General features: G+C 41.5%; 1 protein-coding gene across 2 annotated transcripts in view; it reads left to right on the top strand.

Moving 5' to 3' along the window:
- Window positions 1-19,698, top strand: part of ACSL3 (acyl-CoA synthetase long chain family member 3) — an 82,420-nt gene that overhangs the window by 37,719 nt on the left and 25,003 nt on the right. The window contains exons 1-2 of one of the 2 annotated variants that reach the window (XM_060151986.1): window positions 371-494; window positions 12,410-12,826. In XM_060151986.1, coding sequence (XP_060007969.1) covers window positions 12,449-12,826 — 378 coding nt within the window. In that variant the 5' untranslated portion in view covers window positions 371-494; window positions 12,410-12,448. Of the gene's footprint in view, window positions 1-370; window positions 495-12,409; window positions 12,827-19,698 lie in introns of those variants that run through there. The other variant, XM_060151985.1, reaches the window with a different exon arrangement.

Here is a 19,698-nt window from a genome sequence, read left to right as displayed (position 1 = left end):
GATGTGAGTAGTTATATAGCATTGATGCATGTTTGGGTGTGTAGGCTACAAGGAAAATATAGAGGAGGAAATAGGACTGGGTGGTGGGTAAGGTTAAGCAAGAAATAAATTGTCTGTGGGCATCAGGATGCCTCCTCTGGAGCATTGTTTTGTCACCTCCTCGCTCTTTTTGGGTCACTCCCTCTGCCCTCAGTGAATTTGTAGGAGAATTTCCAAGTTTAGGGGTTCTTCCCCTGCTCTGGAAGTTGAACTTTCAGGTGGCTTTTCTTGGTGGGGGTGAGTGTGGAAGCGTAAAAGACTCTGTTGGCAGAGGGAATATAATTGTGTTAATTGACCTCTTCCCTCCTGTAGATATTGCAGATGTCTTAGCTTCAGAGTGACTCCCATTTCCATTGTTCAGTCTTCCAACTGTGGAGGTTGATGGATTGAGATACTGCTGTGTTGCATCTCTCCTGAGCCTATGACCTTCTTGTAGATGAACCAGATCTAAGCAGGTAGAACCATGGAATATGATAGTATGAACTTGATCCCTTTGGCAGCCTATACCCCGACCCCCCCCCCCATAAATTCAGGCATTTATATTTTTTTCCCTGTTACTAAAACATATTGTCTCTGGAAGCTGTTCATATGAGAATTTGTAGCTTTTTTTTTGGGGGGGGCAGCATTTAAAGAAAAGTGGGGACTTAATATAGGTTGTATGACTATAATATTACTCATACCCCTTGGTAGCAATTTAAAACATAAAATTTTATCTTAACATCAGAATTTCATATACTCCTGAAGCATATTATTTGAAGGTGGTTATTAATCTCCATTACTTTATGCACAGTCATTTTCATAACCCCAACTTCTGTCTTCAGTGTTCTGACAGTTACCCACAATCCTGTCTGCCCTCCTTCCTCGTCCTCCACTCTCTCCAAGTCTCCCGTGTTCTTCTTCTCAAATAATAGAGGCCACACTTGGAGAGATTTTTCTTAAACTTCATCATTATGATTTTAAACAAAAGCTAAATAAAATTATATGAGATCTGAAAAACTTATTTTGATGTAATACAATTGACCATTTACATAAAACGTTTTAAAAACATATTTCAGGTGTTTGAACCTAGCTAGTTGTAATCACACAGTTTCACATTTAAAGATTTAGTGTTGGCTAATCTAGCGTTGTGTAAATAATGATGGGTCATTTTCTTTTAGTGTTAAACTTTACTCATTTTGTTATTTTAATTAGCAGTTCTGAGAGCATTGGAAAGGTGGAAGTTATCATGGTCTTTAAAGATTAATGTACTTTGACCAATTATAGCTGCATTTAAATTTTTTTAGAGTTAACAAGATATGTGGAAGTCCCTCCAGGTTAATTGCAGGTACATATAACTTGTTTGTGATGGCTGCATAATTGTCCACAAATAATCGTCCATAATTGTATGTAATGGCTGTATAAGTTCTTTAGCCATTCTTTGATTTTAGATTTTCTGATTTTAATTGTTAAAATTTTCCACAATTTTCTGATCTAGTAGGATTATTCAGCAATTCAAGAATTAGGCAGCATCCAATCTAGCAGACAGAAAGGAGCTCCAAGAGCTGTACAAAGCAAGAGGTTTTTGTAGATCACAATGGGCAGGAAAAAGGAAGTTATACTGGGCATTTGCTGATTGGTTAAAGCAGGCTTATTTTCCTTTACATGGTGCAAAGGGTGGTACTGGAGCTGGGTCAGGTAACTTGTGCTGAGCAGGCCAGACTGATTGGTTGACCTACGCCTGCCTTTTCTGGGAGAGCTGAGCATAGAAACTTAGCTAAGTTTTGCTTTGCTGACGTGGGGCTTAGCATGAGCGACTCCATCTTGGGCCTAATCTGATTAACAGTTTTTTTGCCTTTGAAACAGTACTACCACATCCTCCAAGCTGTGCCTTCAGACTGTACTACTTACCATACGTAATTCCTTTTTGTTACAGTCATCTATCCCCTTATTCCTTAAATACTAGAACCTCAGGCTTCCTATGACTCTACTGCTATCCTATCATGATTCTTAGCTTTTTCAATCCTTCCAATACCACAGCCTTTTATTTCCTTAACCTCCTGTCCTTAAATGATCTCATATTCCAGTCTGCCTCTGCTTTCCCTTTCTCCGTTACTATAATCTAGACCTCCCCGTGATGGATAACCGTACGGCCTCAGCAGTCTCAACTTCAGACATTCTGCACAGACCATTACCTCCTGTGGTTCCAACTCACACCCTTTTAGCGCCTCACCTCCAAGAGTTCTGTGACTAATTCCACTGATCTGTTTCCTCATAAATGCTTTCCCTCCTCGTGGCCTTCCTTTCTCAAGTTAAAATTGCCTTATCAGTCATTATACTGACTGCCTTGGAAACAGACTTAGTTTACTTATCTTTCCTTTCTTTACCCCTGTTTTGTTCTGGAACTTGCCTGATGAAATCCCATCCTTGGTTAATCTAGCTCTCCCTGATCCATATTTATGCTCTGTCCACTGACCTTGGCTGGGAAGCACACAGCCAGCTTGATTGGTCTCCTTTCACATCCATGGCGGCTGACCTCAGGTGGGCCTTTCGAGCTGCCAGGCGATCCTGCTCTGTCCCCTGCTCCATGCACCCTCCTGCTTTCCTAGATGGCTACTTTATACTTAATTTTTTTAAACTTTTTATTTTATATCGGAGTATAGCTGATTAACAGTGTTGTGATAGTTTTAGGTGCACAGCAAAGCAACTCAGCCATACGTATACATGTATCCATTCTCCCCCAAATCTTTCTCCTTAATTTTTTAATACTTTCCTTTTTTCCTCCCTCTCAGCCAGTGATTTTTTTCTTCCTGTTACTCTGATAACATAGAAGCACCCAGAAGAGGATCTTCCACCAGCTCCTGTTAGCATTTCTACCCACTCACATGCATCTGCCTCCCTGTTCCTATCTAAGGCCAACCTCTTCCTCTTGGGTACCATGCTCACCCTCTCCTACCCAAGGATGTGACTCTCTTCTGCACACAGTTGACTCTTGGTATCGGTGGGTTCTGTATCCATGGGTACAGAGAGCTGACTGTACTGTGCCGTTTTATGTAGAGGACTGGAGCATCCCACGGGGTCATGGAAACGGTCCTCTGAGGTTTCTGAGGAATGAGTGTAGTCCTTTCCTCTTTTGGGTCATAGCTATCACTATGCAGACAAGCTATACTATCTCCTATTTTTATTTTTTTGACCGCCACGTGTGGCTTGTGGGATCTTAGTTCCCTGACCAGAGATCGAGCCCGGGCCCTGCAGTGAAAGCTCCAAGTCCTAACCACTGGACTGCCAGGGAATTCCTGTTATCTCTTATTTTTGAAACAAAAGGAACCGCTTTGTCCTGTCCTATTACTTATTTCTCTACTCCTCTTCCTAGAGCTCTCTTCCTGTTCTTTCTCGAACTCTCTCCAGTTGGGCTTTGATCTTTAACCACAGTTCTTTTCAGGGTCAGTAGTGACCTTCATGTTGTTAAATCCAGTGTCTGATTCCCAGTCCTCATTTTTTTTATTTTTAAAAAATTGTAGTAAAAGATACATAACAAAATGTACCATTGTAATCATCTTTGAGTGTATAGTAGGCATTAAGTATATTCACATTGTTCTGCCCCCATCACCATCAGCCATTCCCCAGAACTTCCCCATCGTTCCAAACTCTGTACCCATAAAACATAATTTTCCATTCCCCTGCCCCCTCAGCCCCTGGCAACCACCATTCTACTTTGTCTCTTATGCATTTGCCTATTTTAGGTATGTCATGTAAGTGGAATCAAATATTTGTCTTTTTGTGTCTGCCTTATTTCACTTAGTGTAATGTTTTCAGGGTTCATACATGTAGCATGTCTCAGAACTTCATTCGTTCTTTAAGGTTGAATAATACTCCATTGTGTGGCTGCCACATTTTGTTTATACATGTATGTGTCATGGATATTTGGGTTGTTTCTGTCTTTCGGCTGTTATGAATAACGCTGCTATGAACTTTGGTGTGCAGATATCTGTTTGAGTCCATGCTTTCAGTTCTTTGGGAAATATACCCAAAAGTGGAATTGCTGGATCATATGGTGATTCTGTGTTTAATTTTTTTTAAGGGACTGCCAATCTGTTTTCAGTAGCAGCTGTGCCATTTTACATTCCCACCAGCAGTGAATAAGGGTTGCAGTTTCTCCACCTCCATCTCCCAGCCAATGCTTTTTATTTTCTGTTTTGTTTTTTTTTTTTTTGGTAATGGCCATCCTAATGGGCTTGAAGTCTCATCTCATTGGAGGCGTGGCTTCCATTTATCTTTGTTGACAACACGTGTAAAGCGGATCAGTCCTCCTTGACTCCACCCTCCTGCTTCTCCTCTGTCAACACTGACCCCTCCTCTCATGCTCTGTTTGCTGGCCCCTCTCGTCCCCGAGTCCTCTAAACATTGACATGCCCCAGGATCTGCTGTTTGTACCTCTTCTCACTCCCTAGGCCATCTCAGCCAGTCTCATGCCTGAAATACCACAAATAGGCTGAGAATTCCCAAAGTTAACCTTTCACAAAACGGAACTGCTCTTCTTCAAAATCTCCTCCTGCAGCCTTCCCCATCTCAGTAAATGGCAGCTCAGTAGTTTTCAACGTCTCAAGCCAAAACCCTGAGAGTCACTTTTGACCCCTCTTTCTCTCTCACTGTATACAGGGCTGTACCTTCAAAATAGAGTCAGGTCATTTCTCACTGCCGCCTCCGTCCTCCTCCTGGTCCAAGCCAGTGTCATCTCGCCACCTGATCCCTGTCAGAGCTCCTGCAGCAGCTGTGGTCTCCCGCGTCAGTACTGTTCTCACAGTGACAGGCCCTTCAGGATCCGGCCCCTTTCTCACAGTATCCTCTCTGACCTTGTCTCCTTTCACTGTCCCCCTCTCTCCCTGGGTTCAGCTAGAGTGCTCTTCTCCCAGATATCCGCTCGTAACATCTGAGATGCCTTTTCTTTTTCTTTTCTTTTTTTTTGCGGAGCACAGTCTCCGGACGCGCAGGCTCAGCGGCCATGGCTCACGGGCCTAGCCGCTCCGCGGCATGTGGGATCTTCCCAGACCGGGGCACGAACCCGTGTCCCCTGCATCGGCAGGCGGACTCTCAACCACTGCGCCACCAGGGAAGCCCCTGAGATGCCTTTTCTTAACTGCTTTCTGATGCAACAGTCCTCTCCTCCCTCAAATTCATTCCCTTTAACCTGCTTTATTTATCTCGGTAGCTCCTGTTACCTCTCGGTATTTAGTTACTTGTGCGTGGTCTGCTTGCTTCCCATGTTTTGTTCATGACTGTGGCTTCATCCTCTGGAAGAGGTCTGGGTATGGAGTCTGTGTTCAATGTTTATTTGGCAAATGAATGATTGAATCTTTGTTTATATGTTTAATAAGCATTTGCTTTTCTGTAGACTAGAGTTTGAATGTGGGATTGCAAAGGGTGTGTTTTGTGTGTGTGTGTTTTAAATATTAATACTGTACTGCTGGAATACTTCAGTGTACTCTGGATATATGGTAGTCTTTTACATATTTGTGAAACTGTTGGATGCAAATTAGTATGGTTTCATTTTAATCTTGATTACAAGTTCAGGAGAATATTGTCTGTATGTATTAGCCATCTGCATTTCCTCTTTTTTGGCTTCTCTGTACATATTCTTTGCCCAGTTTTCCTTTTTGTTGCTTGAATTTTTTTTTTTTTATTTATAGGAGTTCTTTCTATATTCTGTCATGGCATTTTTTTGTTTTTTCCTAAATCTTGTTTTCCTTTTTTTAATTGAAGTATAGTTGATTTACAATGTTTCAGGTGAAGAGCATAATGATTCATTAATATATATTCTTTTTCAGATTCTTTTCCATTATAGGTTATTACAAGATACTGAATATAGTTCCTTGTGCAATACAGTAGGTCCTTGTTGTTTATCTATTTCATACGTATCAATAGTAGTATGTATCTGTTAATCCCAAATTCCTAATTTTTCCTCTCCCGCCCTTTCCCCTTTGGTAACCATAGTTTGTTTTCTGTCTGTGAGTCTACTTTTGTTTAGTAAATAAGTTCATTTGTATCATTTTTTTAGATTCCACATATCAGTGATATATATGATATTTGTTCCTTTTTTATTTTTTAATTTAATTTACTTTTTGTTATTTTTTGGCTGTGTTGCGTCCTCATTGCTGCACGCGAGCTTTCTGTAGTTGCAGCCAGCGGGGGCTGCTCTTTGTTGTTGTGCGTGGGCTTCTCATTGTGGTGGCCTCTCTTGTTGCAGTATACGGGCTCTAGGCACGCGGGCTTCAGTAGTTGTAGCACGTGGGCTCAGTAGTTGTGGCTCACGAGTTTAGTTGCTCCTCGACATGTGGGATCTTCCCAGACTAGGGATCGAACCCATGTCCCCTGCATTGGCAGGAGGATTCTTAACCACTGCGCCACCAGGGAAGTCTCTGATTTTTTAAATTGTGTTTCACCGTAAAGAAATGTTAAATCTTTAAAATTTATGTGGAATTAATCTGTAAGAATTGATGAGAAAATTTTGAAAAATATGGCTAGTGAGGGTCTTACCAGCTATTTAAAGCAGTAGTTCTCAAACATAAGTGCACATTAAAATCACATGGTTGCTGTTTAAAACTGAGTCTGCCAGTAGTTTTCAGCTTATAGGTATTGGGAAAGAAAGGAAGGGAAAGGTATGTCTGAGGAATCTTTATTTAAAATATACTCTAAGGTAATTCTGATCTGATTGGTCCATGGATCACAGTTGAAGAAGCATTGTTGTAGATCTGTCTTTGGTGTAGTGTGGTATTAGCAAAGCAGTAGACAGGTGGATCCAAGAAAGAGAACAGCATCCAGAAACGAATCCAAGTGTGAATGATAACTTATTATGGAAGATGACATTCTGGTTAATTGAGAAAAGGATGGTTTATTTCATAAATGATTCAGACAGTTCATCTGAAAGGAAAAGCTAGCTTTTTCCCTTAAACAATAGAGAAAAATAAATTCCATGTTGATTAAAGATCAAAATATAAAGATTTTGCAAATACTAGAAAAAAATATAGGATACCATTAGTTTAACCCCGGGGTTGGATGAGGCCTTCTTAAACTAAATTGGAAACCTAGAAGCTGTGAAGGAAAAGAGTAATAGATTTAATAGTTCAAGTTTACTTTCTGAAAGGTGATGCTCATATTCTTTTTTTTTTTTTGCGGTACGCGGGCCTCTCACTGTTGTGGCCTTTCCCGTTGCGGAGCACAGGCTCCGGACGCGCAGGCTCAGCGGCCATGGCTCACGGGCCCAGCCGCTCTGCGGCATGTGGGATCTTCCCGGACCGGGGCACGAACCCATGTCCCCTGCATCGGCAGGCGGACTCTCAACCACTGCGCCACCAGGGAAGCCCAATACTCATATTCTAAGATGTGGCAACATAATAAAGTAGCCGTGACTGGTTTCCTAGTGTGCATGAAGAGTGTTGCCTGCCACATGAGTAAACGAAGGATGTTGTGGCCATCAAGCCATGAGCCCATTCAGGATAGAGAAAAACAGAATAGTGGCCCTACACAGTTAAGGTGCATATCAAAGGAATGATTTCAGTGAGCCCGGACTCTTGCATCTTCCTATATATAGAAAACACTAAGTTCATTAACTTGATGTTTGTTTTTTTTTCTTTAATTAGCAGAAATCTTTTGATATTCAACTACGTGATTTGTTTTTGCAGAACTCCTATATACCCTGGCTCCTTCCTTACCTCTTTGGAACAGTCTTTGAGAGCTATCTGAGAGCGTGTCTCCTAGGCTTAAAGTCCTCAGTATGTCTGTGGAATAAAACATAAACACTCGACTTTTTGGATGTGCGTTTTTTTCACTTGACACTAGTCTACATTTTCTGTAGCCATTGAGCAAATAAGATGCAATTGACCAAAGTTTTGTTACTTTAGCTAGTTTATCTAAAACATTGTAGAGACATTAAATGTCTTAATTGCATGTGACTGGTACATCTAGGCTACGCTTGACACCATTAACTCTCTCCTCCCTTGACTTTCATGACGCTGCCCTTTCCAAGTTCTCCTACTTTATTCGCCTTTTCCATGGGATTTTCCTCCTCTCAGTCTTGGCATTAGTTTCCCTCCAAAGTTTTCTGTCCTTGAACTTACCTTGGAGGTTTCCTGTGTGTTCTTTTTGGGCAGCTCTGACCCCTCTTAACTTTCACAGTTTGTGTATTTGGATGACTCACAGACATCTTAAACCCATTATTTTCAAGACTTGTATTCATTTCCTTTCCACCAATCATCCAGCCACTGGCCAACCTCTTCACTGTTTGTATTTCTGTCTCAGTTGAAGGCACCCTAGCTGTTTTCCCTCCTTTCACTGCCTCTGCTCTAATTTGCAGCTTTATTCTGTTGACGATTCAGATACAGTACCATCCTCACTATGTTAAGCAGAAAGATTTCAGTTGTTGGAAAGGCTGGAGGAACAGCTGCTACCCTTGCCACCCTCTGGGCAGTTAGGAGCCAGGAATCCTTGCTGCTCGTTCCTTGTCACACCCACCATAGCCTTGTGACCTAGGAGTAAATGATTACTTGTTGTCTCTTATGTAATTTCCTTCGCTCCAGTTTCTGCTGCCTTCAGGTTATCCTCTGCATAAAGTTATTTTCTAATACTGTGTGTTTATGTACATTTGAATGCAAACTAAGTTTCTTCCTCAGCATCAAAGGCCACAACAATTTGACCTTTAAAATTTGGGGCCTTTAATACCCTGCCCTCATCTCTCATCTCCTCATCCCTACCCTGCTCTACTGGGTGGCTGATTATTTCCTGAACACCTGCTGATTTGGGGGCTGGTTCAAGCTGTGTGGTATCATCTATTCAAAATCTCCATTCCTCTGCCCTTCCTGTCCCCCGACTTTTAAGATCATAATAAATTGCTGTTTGCTTCAAGAGGATGTCTCAGAAAAAGCCAGAACTAGCCTCTACCTTTTACTGTACTCTTCTTGAAACACTTCATACTCAATGATTAGTACTTATTAAAGTTCCATAGTTTTAGTTCTTATATTTAGGCCTGTGATCCATTTTAAGTTAATTTTTTGTATGGTATAAGAAAGGGGTTCGTCTTTGTTGTTTTAGGTGTAGATGTCCAGATGTTCCAGCACCCTTTGTTGAAAAGACTGTTCTTTCCCTATTGAGTTTTCCTGCCATCTTGTTGGAAAGACTCTTCTTTCCCTATTGAGTTTTTTTTGCCATCTTGTTGAAAATCAGTTGTCCATAATAGAAAAGTTTATTTCTGGACTCTAAATTTTATTCTGTTAATCTATACATATGTACTTTTTCTAGTACCACACTGTCTTGATTAATATTGCTTTGTATCAAGCTTTGAAACTGAGATGTGTGAGCACTTCAACTTTGTTCTTTTTCAAAAGTTTTGGCTGTTCTGGCTACTTTGAATTTCCATGTGAATTTTAGGATCAGCTTACAAAATTCTCTAGAAGTCAGCAGAGATTTTGATAAGCATCGTGTTGAATCTGTACATCAGTTTGGGGAATGTTGCTATTTTAACAATATTAGGTTTTAAAATCCATAAACAGGATGTTTTCTATTTTTAATATCTTTAAACAATGTTTTGTGGTTTTCATAGTACAAAGTTTGCACTTCTTGTTATATCTAATCCTAAGTATTTTTGAAAGTGTTGTAAATATAATTGTTTTCTTCATTTTCCCATTATTCATTGCTAGTGTATAGAAATACAGTTTATTTTTGTATATTCATCTTATATCCTGCAACCTTTGCTGAATTGTTTGTTTGTTCCATTAGTTTTTCAGTGGGTTCCTTTGGATTTTCTATATTACAGTCATATCATCTGTGGATATAGTTTTTTAAATCACAGTTATTTTTAAATTCAAAATGCAAACATGCAGAATTAAATTTCAGAGTACTTAGTGAGATAACATCATTCTCCTGGGTTATTAAGGTGCATCTATTCTCTGCAATTCTGATGTCCTGAAAGTATTAGGGCCGTTGTTTTCGTTGTGCCACTTTTCTTTACAGAAACCTTCAGTGGCTCCCCATGCCCTTTCTGGCAGAAATCTAGATTCTTTGGACTCAATTCTTCAGGGTACTACACAATACGTTGTTGAAGAAAAGAGCTTGGAATGGTGAACAGAGCCCAGAGGTCTGTTGGGAGTCCTGGCTTCTCACCAGCTGTGCATGAGCAAATTCGGAGGTGTCCCTTTTCTTGTAAAGTTGCAGAGTTTGACTTTTAATTTTTTAAGAATGGTTTCCTTTAGTTCTCTGAACACATTTATAATAGCTGCTTTGATGCGCTGTCTGCTAAGTCTGACATTTGGATCCTCTCAAGGAGGACTTCTGTTGCTTGCTTTTCTCCCTGTGTGTGGGTCATACTTTCCTGTTTGTTTGCATGCCTCATAATTTTTTGTTGTAGACTGGACATTTTCGATATTTTTGTAGCAGTTCTGAATACTGATTCCGCCTTCCCCTTTTCTGCACTTTCTTGTTTGCTTGCTTGTTTGCTGACTTGGCTGACCGGTTTTGGTGAAGTTTACTTTTTCTGCAGTGTGCATCCTCTGATGGGGCTCCTTCAAGGGCACAGCCTTGGGAACACGCACAGTTACTTTGAAGTACCTTCTTTCAGGGGGTGACAGCACGGTGGTTCTTGTAGGGCTCCCTTTAAAGGTCTGCCTCCCTGGTGTGCCTCTTGGCACCACACCCAGCAAATATTCTCCACTGATAGCTAGTCGATTGCTTTATTGTTTTGCACAGTGCCCTGGACTATAAGTTGCCCCTCAGGGTGATCCAGTTAAATTAGATGGTCTTTGTAGGGGTTGTGTTTGAGGCCAGTCTTTGAGCTGCGCTGACTCTAGGAGGGCTCTTCCTAGCTGTCTCTTTCCATGATTCCATTGAACTTCTCTGGATCTGTTCTTTTGCTTGTTCCTGTTGTGGAACTACCAGCCTCATCTTAGTTGCTCACCACTAAAGTCTCCATTGTTTTCCATAGTGCCATTAGGCTTGAACTTCTCTGTTCTCTGTTGCAACTAAGGTCAGTCCTCTTAGGGATTGCTTAGTGATTCTATCTATGTTCTTACAGCCTGCTTCTCTGGCCTGGGGAGAACCTCTGTGCCATTGCTCCAGAGCCAGGGGCAGGGGCAGGGGCAGCAGCTTGTCCTCTGCTCTGTGAGTGGGGTCCTGGGCTTGGCTGTAGCCACTGGTCTCTGGAGCTTCTCTCCCTGCATCCACCTTACGAATCACGGTGCCCAGTAGTCTTGGTCTGCTGTGTCTGCAGTAGAGCTTCTGCCCTGAGTGGAGACTGGGTGAAAGAAGGGATTCCTCAGATCTCTCGGCCACACTTTCCTAGAATAGAATTTCTATGACATGGAGATGAAGAATGCTAGAAATCATAATCCTGGATTTAGAGCTGGGTGGAGTAATCAGTTAGTAGTTAGCTTCAGTTTTGTTTCTTCAAAAATGATACTATCACCTGCCTACCAAACAAAGGCTGTGTCCTCTGCCTTGTGTTCTTCTTCCCCACCCTCCCTCTTCCTTTAAGTCTCAGCTCAAGTATCACTGGCCAGGGAGGCTCTCGTGGACCACCCACATACTAGAGCACCTCTTTAGCCTTGCCTGGTCACCTAGTATTTCCCTTCTGGGTCCATTTTTCCCTCTTAGGGCTTCTCACCATCTGGTGATATTTGTCTGCCTCTCCCAAGGGATGTATAGGTTCCATGGGAAGAGAGATTGTTTCTTTCACTGTTATAGTCCCTGTACTTAGAACAGTGTCTGACACATAGTAGATTCTCAATGAATCTGATAAATGCAACATGTAAAAAAAAAAAAGTCTGTTGTCTTCTTGCTTCACAATTTAACCTGCCTAAATTGAAAAATACCTAGAATCACTGTGGGAAGTGAATTTCATATTGTTTGCTAACTCCAATTGCTTGTTGCTGCCTAGAGTGGGAGAAGGGGGCTCCCTGGGAAAGAAAGCAGTGATGATTCAGCAGTGGCTGCAGGGGTCGGGAGAGAGGAGAATGTGGCATATGTGCTAAGTGTCTGCCATCTCTAATGTAATGAGACACTGAAGAACAGGAAATGGGTGCATTGTTGGTGTCCATTCTCTTGTAGGTCTTCTGGCTTGCTTCCTCTTCACCACTGGGAAGTATTTGTGGTTACTTGGGGTTAGGTTGGAAAAGCCACCTGTTTACAGAATGATGTGGAAGCTTTTCTGTAGAAATCCCATTGTTAATAGATATGGCGTAAATGTGTATCCTATAAATATCAAGAGTGGACAGGACATTGCTGGAGGCCAGTATACTAGCTGCTGCTTATTGGGGAAAAATATCGTGTGCCTATCTGATATGAAGACTTTTTCTTTAAAGTTACTTAAGAATGATTTTTTGACTAATAACTTTCTTTCTTTTCCTTCTAGATTCTTACAGAAATCTGTTAATTCTACTTTTTGAGCACTATGAATAACCACATATCTTCAAAGCCATCGACTATGAAGCTAAAACATACCATCAACCCCATTCTTTTATATTTCATACATTTTATAATATCACTTTATACTATTTTAACATATATTCCATATTATTTTTTGTCTGAGTCAAGACAAGAAAAATCAAACCAAATTAAAGCGAAGCCTGTAAATTCAAAACCTGAGTCTGCTTACAGGTCTGTTAACAGCCTGGATGGCTTGGCCTCAGTATTATACCCTGGATGTGATACACTAGATAAAGTTTTTATGCACGCGAAAAACAAATTCAAGGACAAAAGACTCCTGGGAACACGTGAAATCTTAAATGAGGAAGATGAAGTGCAGCCAAACGGAAAAATTTTTAAAAAGGTAATGTGGCTTTTTATTGCCTTTGAATTCGCTCTGAATAGAATGTACGCTTAGAAATGGTGGCAGGGGACAAGCACGGCCTGCTTCTGTTGGAATTTGCTCATGTGGCAGGAGAAACGGGGTAGAAGGGGACTAGACTGCGCTTTTTTCTCCTTCTGTACCCCCGGCATGGATTTGTTCCGAATTTTCACCAAGACCTTGAGATTACTCACTGGTGTGGGGCACTTCTGAGCCTGAATGGCTACCAGGACTTGGAATAGAATGTCTAGGGCAGTTTGGGGTTTGCAGCTATATTCCCTGGTAGTTCCAGAAGCACCTGTGAGCTCGAGATTGCTCTGGGTTTTGGGGTGTGACCTGCTTTTTCTGATTATAATGTAGGTTCCATTGGATACAAAGTACTTTGGTACTTGGGTATGTGGCAAGTGCTTTGGTTTTCTAAGAATTTCTTTTCACAGATATAGAACTTGCCATTATTGATTTGAAACAGAGGGTAAGACCTCCTTAGAGGCAGTGTAACAGTGCTTGAGAGCCTGGACTCCAGATACAGACTGTGGGTTCGAATCTCGGCTTTGCCACTTACTAGCTGTGTGTGACTTCCGAAAAGCTACATAACACATTTGCCTCAGTTTCTTTAACGTGGAGGTAATGATCATTGCTGACATTTATTAACATTTCTTATGAGCCAGGCTGTTTTAAGAGCTTCACACACATCAACTTATTTAAGACTTACAATAGCCCTACGGGTTAGTGTGGTCGGGATATCCCTCCTTTACAGATGATGGCACTGAGGCACAGATGGGTTAGGTAACTTACCCAAGGGCATTATAGCTAGCAGGTGGTGAAGCTGGGACCAGAACCCAGGGTGTCTAGCTCCAATCTCCTTAAATAATCCCAGCTCAGAGTTGTTGAGAGGATTAATAGATAGAGAAAGGGAGTGAGAGTGTGTGTGTTTGTGTGTGTACATTCTACAGGTATGTGTGTGGAACAGTTTGTGGTATCTAGTGTAAGTGCTCTAGCTTTTATTATCATCTTGGGAATTCACTGGGCAAAATTGTATGAATGAATCTAAAGACCTATATCATGGAGTAGTGCAGCCCTGTAAGGGGTAATAAGTATAAAAATGTCATGAAAATGCTGTTTATGAACTTGGGTATGTGAGTTTCTTATAAACAGTTCTTGAAGTTCTGGTAGGTGAGAATTGAAGATCAAGTTTTTTTAGAGGCAGTAAGATGATCTGTAGTTAGTTGATAATTTGGTTAGGTTATAGGTTTAATACCTGTGTAGGCACAGTTGTTTTTCCCTTACCCTCTTTTTCCAACTACATCCTGACTCCAGCTGTCTTTTTCCTGTTAATCATGAAGGAACTCTCAGATCTTGGAGGAGAGTCCAAATAAGCACAGCTATGGAATGAAATGCTCAGATTTACTCCTGTTACTGCAGAATGTGGGGAGGGGAGTGAGAATGATGTTGTTGGACTTAATGGTCCATTAATGTTGCCCTTACCACACAAATTCCAGTCATCATCTTCTAAACGTAAAGGAGATGGCACGCAAGTTAATAATCAGTGACGCCTAGAAATTCAGAAACACTATTTTAACTCTAGACAACAGAATCTGTATGTGTTCCTAACCTTCAAATGGAGTGATGTTTTATCCTGTTGTGCCTGGACCCCTCCTGACTTACACTTGTTGTTCTGGCATTAATAGTGCCCCCTACAGTCGCCAGGGTGATTTGGATAAATCCTGTGGTCACTCTACTTTTAAGGCATTTTCCCTGTTTCTTTTGGTGACTTAGTTTTGCCTCACTTAAATAATTTTTTTCCCCTTTTTTTGCTAAATTAAGATCTAGCTGGGGTTAGTTAATAGCACATTTCGAGAAATTGAAGTCATGTAGTGAAGCATGTTTGATTACTCTTCTCTAGCCTATAGATTATACTTTGCAAAACACTTTATCATAATGATGTCTGATTTTTGTCATATTTAGTTGCTACTTTTTATGGTGTACCTTCCTTGATTCTGTCTTTGCGAGATCTGGTAGTTATAAAAGGTACTGAAAACACTACATTTTTTAAGTGCTAAAGTTTTCCACTCCTCTGCCTTCTTTTCTGTGCTTTTTGTATCTAAAATAAACATTCATTTTTGTCCTTTCACAATTCCTACTGCTATTTGAATTCAAAGATTGGGTTCTCTTACTTTTAATGAAAGCATATATAACAGAAATCCTGTTTTAGCAGGAAGCTTATTTTTTCTCTAGTATCCTGCACACACTACAGGATAGTGTGTGCAGGATACACACACTACATGCATTTTATGGAGCTAGCACTTTCAGTCATCCAGTACTCATAGCAGCAGACTGGTTCCCAAGTATATAAAAAGGAGACAAATATGGTGAACATGAAATTCTTTCTTAATTCAGGTGTCAGTATAATTAGGACAAAATAAAATCCTAGAGCTGTCATAGTTGTTCCTTAAATGTGGCCAGATAGGGCTTCCCTGGTGGCGCAGTGGTTGGGAGTCCGCCTGCCAATGCAGGGGACGTGGGTTTGTGCCCCGGTCTGGGAAGATCCCACATGCCGTGGAGCGGCTGGGCCCGTGGGCCACGGCTGCTAAGCCTGCGCGTCTGGAGCCTGTGCTCCACAGCGGGGGAGGCCACAACGGTGAGAGGCCCGCACACACACACACAAAAAGTGTGGCCAGGTAATGCAATGGACACAAGCAAAGTTCTTCTTCTTCTTTTTTTAAAAAAATTAATTAGGTTGTGCTGGGTCTTAGTTGCGGCACATGGGCTCCGTAGCTCTGGCTCACTGGCTCCCTAGTTGTGGCACGTGAACTCTTAGTTGCGCCATGCCTGTGGGATCTAGTTCCCTGACCAGGGTTCAAACCTGGGCCCCCTGCATTGGGAGCACAGAGTCTTAACCACGGCAGGACCAGGGAAGTCCCGACACAAGCAAAGTTCTTATGCCCTGTGCATGGTGTGTGTGTGTGTGTGTGTGTGTGTGTGTGTGTGTGTGTGTGTGTGTGTGTGTGTGTGTGTGTGTGTGTGTGTGTGTGTGTGTGTGTGTGTGTGTGTGTGTGTGTGTGAGAGAGAGTGAGAGAGAGAGAGAGAGAGAGTATGTGGCTCTTTCCTCCCTGTCTTGACCGTGGTGCCTTTGTATTCATTGTTTATTCAACAAAGAAATATTTGAACTCTAGTAGAAAAGTTAGAAGGTGAGAGAAACCATTTTCAGTTAGCACCCTTTTCTGTCTATGCTATATCACTGTCAGAGGGTGTGCCTACCATTGATTGACATTTGCCATTAACTTCGCATTTGTGATTCATCAAACTTTTTTCAGAAGTCTTTAATATAAACTCTGGTGTAGAAAACACATATTTTTTCTTGTTTGAAATTAGACTCATTGGGAAAGTAGGTTTTGTGTATCATAAACAAAGCAAATATTTTTTGTTAGCCTTACTTGAGAAGGTGTGCTATACCACTGGTTAGCCAAGACTTCAGTTTCTGTTGGTCTGCATTGCAACTGTAGCAGTGGTCTGTAGACTGGATAAGGGGGTATCTCCACTGTGTATTAAACTAGGCTGCCCCGCTCTTGGTTTCTTATTTAACACCCATTGTATTGCAGCAGCAGCTGCTGCTATGGAAGGATAGTGAAAAGGGGACCTTTCACAACCTGCCCTTAGATGTAAAAATAGAGTCGCTTAGGCAGTGTGGCCTCTGCTCAGAGTGCTTACTAAGAGTGGAACACATACGTCATCTTGATGGAGTGTATCTTCATTTAATAGTTTCCATATTTGAAGATAATCTTATATTGGAAAATAAAGCTAGTGATTAGCAACATCTAAAAGTTTTCTCCCTGTTTTGGGGGACTGAGCTTTGGGGATTAACCCTAGAGTGTATCTGGCATGGTTGAAACAAAGATGCTCAAAGCTTTATTTCAAATGAATGAACTCTGAACCTTTGTTTCTGTCTTATCCTAAAAGTCTCTTTTGAGCTTCCAAGGGAAGGTAAGTGAAGATGCAATGGTTCCGCTGTAGTTATGCCCAGGATACTGCAGCCATCAGCTTCACCAAGACAAGTTTCCCGAGGGGCACAAACAGCGAAGAAATAGAGGCGGCTGTGTTCCTGAGGCTTGGCCAGCTTTTCCAGAACTATATCATGCTGTCATTTTAAGTCTCATATGGTTTTATAAAACTGTGGCAGAGTGAAGCGTGTGGAATGTGTCAGTAGCTCCTGATTCCAGCCTTCCCAGCAGCAAGTGCTTGTACTGATGTCTTTTGAAATGAATTAACAATGAAATGATCAGTTTCCAGAACGTTTTAAAAATACATGTACCTGAAATAGAACAGAGTTGCAAAGAATAAAAATAACTTTGCAGTGAAACAGAAGACACAAGACCAGCTCAAACATTTAGTGATCTAACTTCCGGAGATACTTTACATCTTTTTCTTATATATTTTACACACCTTAGAGAGAAGAAACTAGAAGGAATTATGCAGTCATAGTGCTTAGAAAGAGAAGTTTCACTATGACTGACGTTCCTTCTAAATTGATGCAAAAAGATACTAGAAATACTCCTTTCTGTTCTTAGGAGTTGACTTAGCTTTCTTTTCCTCTTCCTCATTGCCTACTTTTGTGTTATTTCTTTCTTGAGTCATGTTTTTATCCTATTTGCATATGTGTATATTTATTTTTTGACTTATTAGGATATTTACATAATTTATATAAAAAGTAATGGCCCATCTCTTGGCCAGAATTTGTGGTTGGTTATTATGTTAATACTCTCCCCAGTCAGAACGCTTGGTTTTCTTTTCCATACTTGCTCTTCTCCCTGTCATCCCCCTGTTTGTTAAAGGCACCGCTGTGTACCAGATGGCTCAAGTCAAAAACCAGGAGTCTGATTTTTTTTTTTATTTTCCCCTTACAGCTCCCTCCACCCCCGCTCCCTTTAAAAAAAAAAAAAATCAGGTCTTCTGCTTCCACTCTTGCCTCTACTATAATCCACTCAAACACAGCAGTTGAAATGATATTTAACAGCTGTTAATCAGGCCACCTTACTCACTTGCCCAGCAGCATCTCAGCTCCTTTCTGTAGTGCAGTAGGAGCATTGTGATTTAGTACTTAGATTCTGGAATGAATCTGCCTGGGTTCGTATCCTAGTCTGTCACTTAATAGCTGTGGGATTTGAGCAAGTTATGTTTATTCTGTCTATGCCTCAGTATTCTCATCTGTAAAATAGAATAATAGTAATTATCTTAGTTATTGTGAGAGTTACTTACAGCATGCCTAGCACGTAGTAAACACTAGTAAAGGTTAGCTGCCCTCATCGTCGCCATGGTTATTACCAACTGTCCAGATCTCTTGAATATTTTCACTCTCTGGCTCCCTCACAATAATTTGTTTGTAAAGATCTTCATTTGCAGAGGGAAAGGTTAAATGAAGCCAGATGTACTTTGTCGACGGTGGGAAAGTATATATTTTTGAGATATCTCTGTTCTGAATAGTTAAAGTAAAAGTTTTAGTGCTGATAGAGGTTAAACTCAGCTACCTGAAAACTTAACCTTTATAGAATATCTCATTCTTCAGGGCCCTGACTGGTTAAGTATTGTGTGATTTTGTTTTATGGAATGTTCTGTATCTTATCTCCATTTTATTTTTATAGTTTTCTTTTGAGATAAGAGGCCTTCCTCATCAGCATAATCAAGGTATCTAATTTCATAGGTTCCTGAACAAAGGTAAATTATTAAGTTCCTATGTCCCAGGCAGTGATAGTCTGAGCGACAACATTGATACTTACATATGTGTATGTCACACCTGTCATAGAATGAAAATACAGGCAATTAAATGTGAGAGAGGAAAGCGACTGTAGGGATCATTTAGCCTCCACTGTGGCCGTTCACGTAGCCACACTAGGTGTGCGTCTTCCTGACTCTTAGGACAGTCAAACATATTTATGTCTCATGGGTCACAGGTAAGAATATTTAAGAGGTGCTGGCAAAGGATGTATGCGATTGAATGGTGATGAGAACAAAAGAAGCCAAGGGAGTTAAATGATCAGGTGGATATGGACCTTTAAAAAAAAGCCATCGGCTTCCCTGGTGGCGCAGTGGTTGAGAGTCCGCCTGCCAATGCAGGGGACATGGGTTCGTGCCCCGGTCTGGGAAGATCCCACATGCCGCGGAGCGGCTGGGCCCGTGAGCCACAACTACTGAGCCTGCGCATCTGGAGCCTGTGCCCCGCAACAAGAGAGGCCGCGACAGTGAGAGGCCTGCGCACCGTGATGAAGAGTGGACCCCGCTCGCCACAACTAGAGAAAGCCCTCGCACAGAAACGAAGACCCAACACAGCCAAATAAATAAATAAATAAAATAAATAAATAAAAAAGCCATCTTTTAAACAAATGAGGCTGCTGGAGGAGAGGTTGAAGACCCCGAGGCCCAGAGTGAATCGAAGTTCTTTCGTTACACCGGTCCGTTCCACACATTTAGCGAATAATCGCTGAGTACCTGCTGCATGCTAGTACCGTCCTAGGCACTAGGAGACAATAACGAACAAGACACACAGATTACTTTTTCTGGATCTTGTATTTGTACGGGAGGAAGAGAGACAATAAATAATAAGGTAAGAGATTTAATAACTGTCGTGAAGAAAGAAAGCTGATTGGAGATCAGTGATAGCCTCTCTGAGTAAGTGACGGCTAAGTGGAGGCCTGAAGGCCGGTAACGAGCCCTCTTTGCAGTGGGACGGGATTGTGTAGTGGCTGTAAAACAGGAATGAGCCCAGCTGGGAGAGGCACTTAGGGAGCAAAGTTCATGACGGCATTCAGACCCTGAGACCGAGTGCCTCCTTAAATTTCGTGCCCTGAGCACCTGTTTTGCCT

Source organism: Lagenorhynchus albirostris, chromosome 6 (genome assembly GCF_949774975.1).
Source record: "Lagenorhynchus albirostris chromosome 6, mLagAlb1.1, whole genome shotgun sequence".
In the NCBI taxonomy this organism is placed as follows: domain Eukaryota; kingdom Metazoa; phylum Chordata; class Mammalia; order Artiodactyla; family Delphinidae; genus Lagenorhynchus; species Lagenorhynchus albirostris.
Note: the sequence above shows the minus strand (reverse complement) of the source record. Positions and strands in the feature narration are given on the sequence as shown.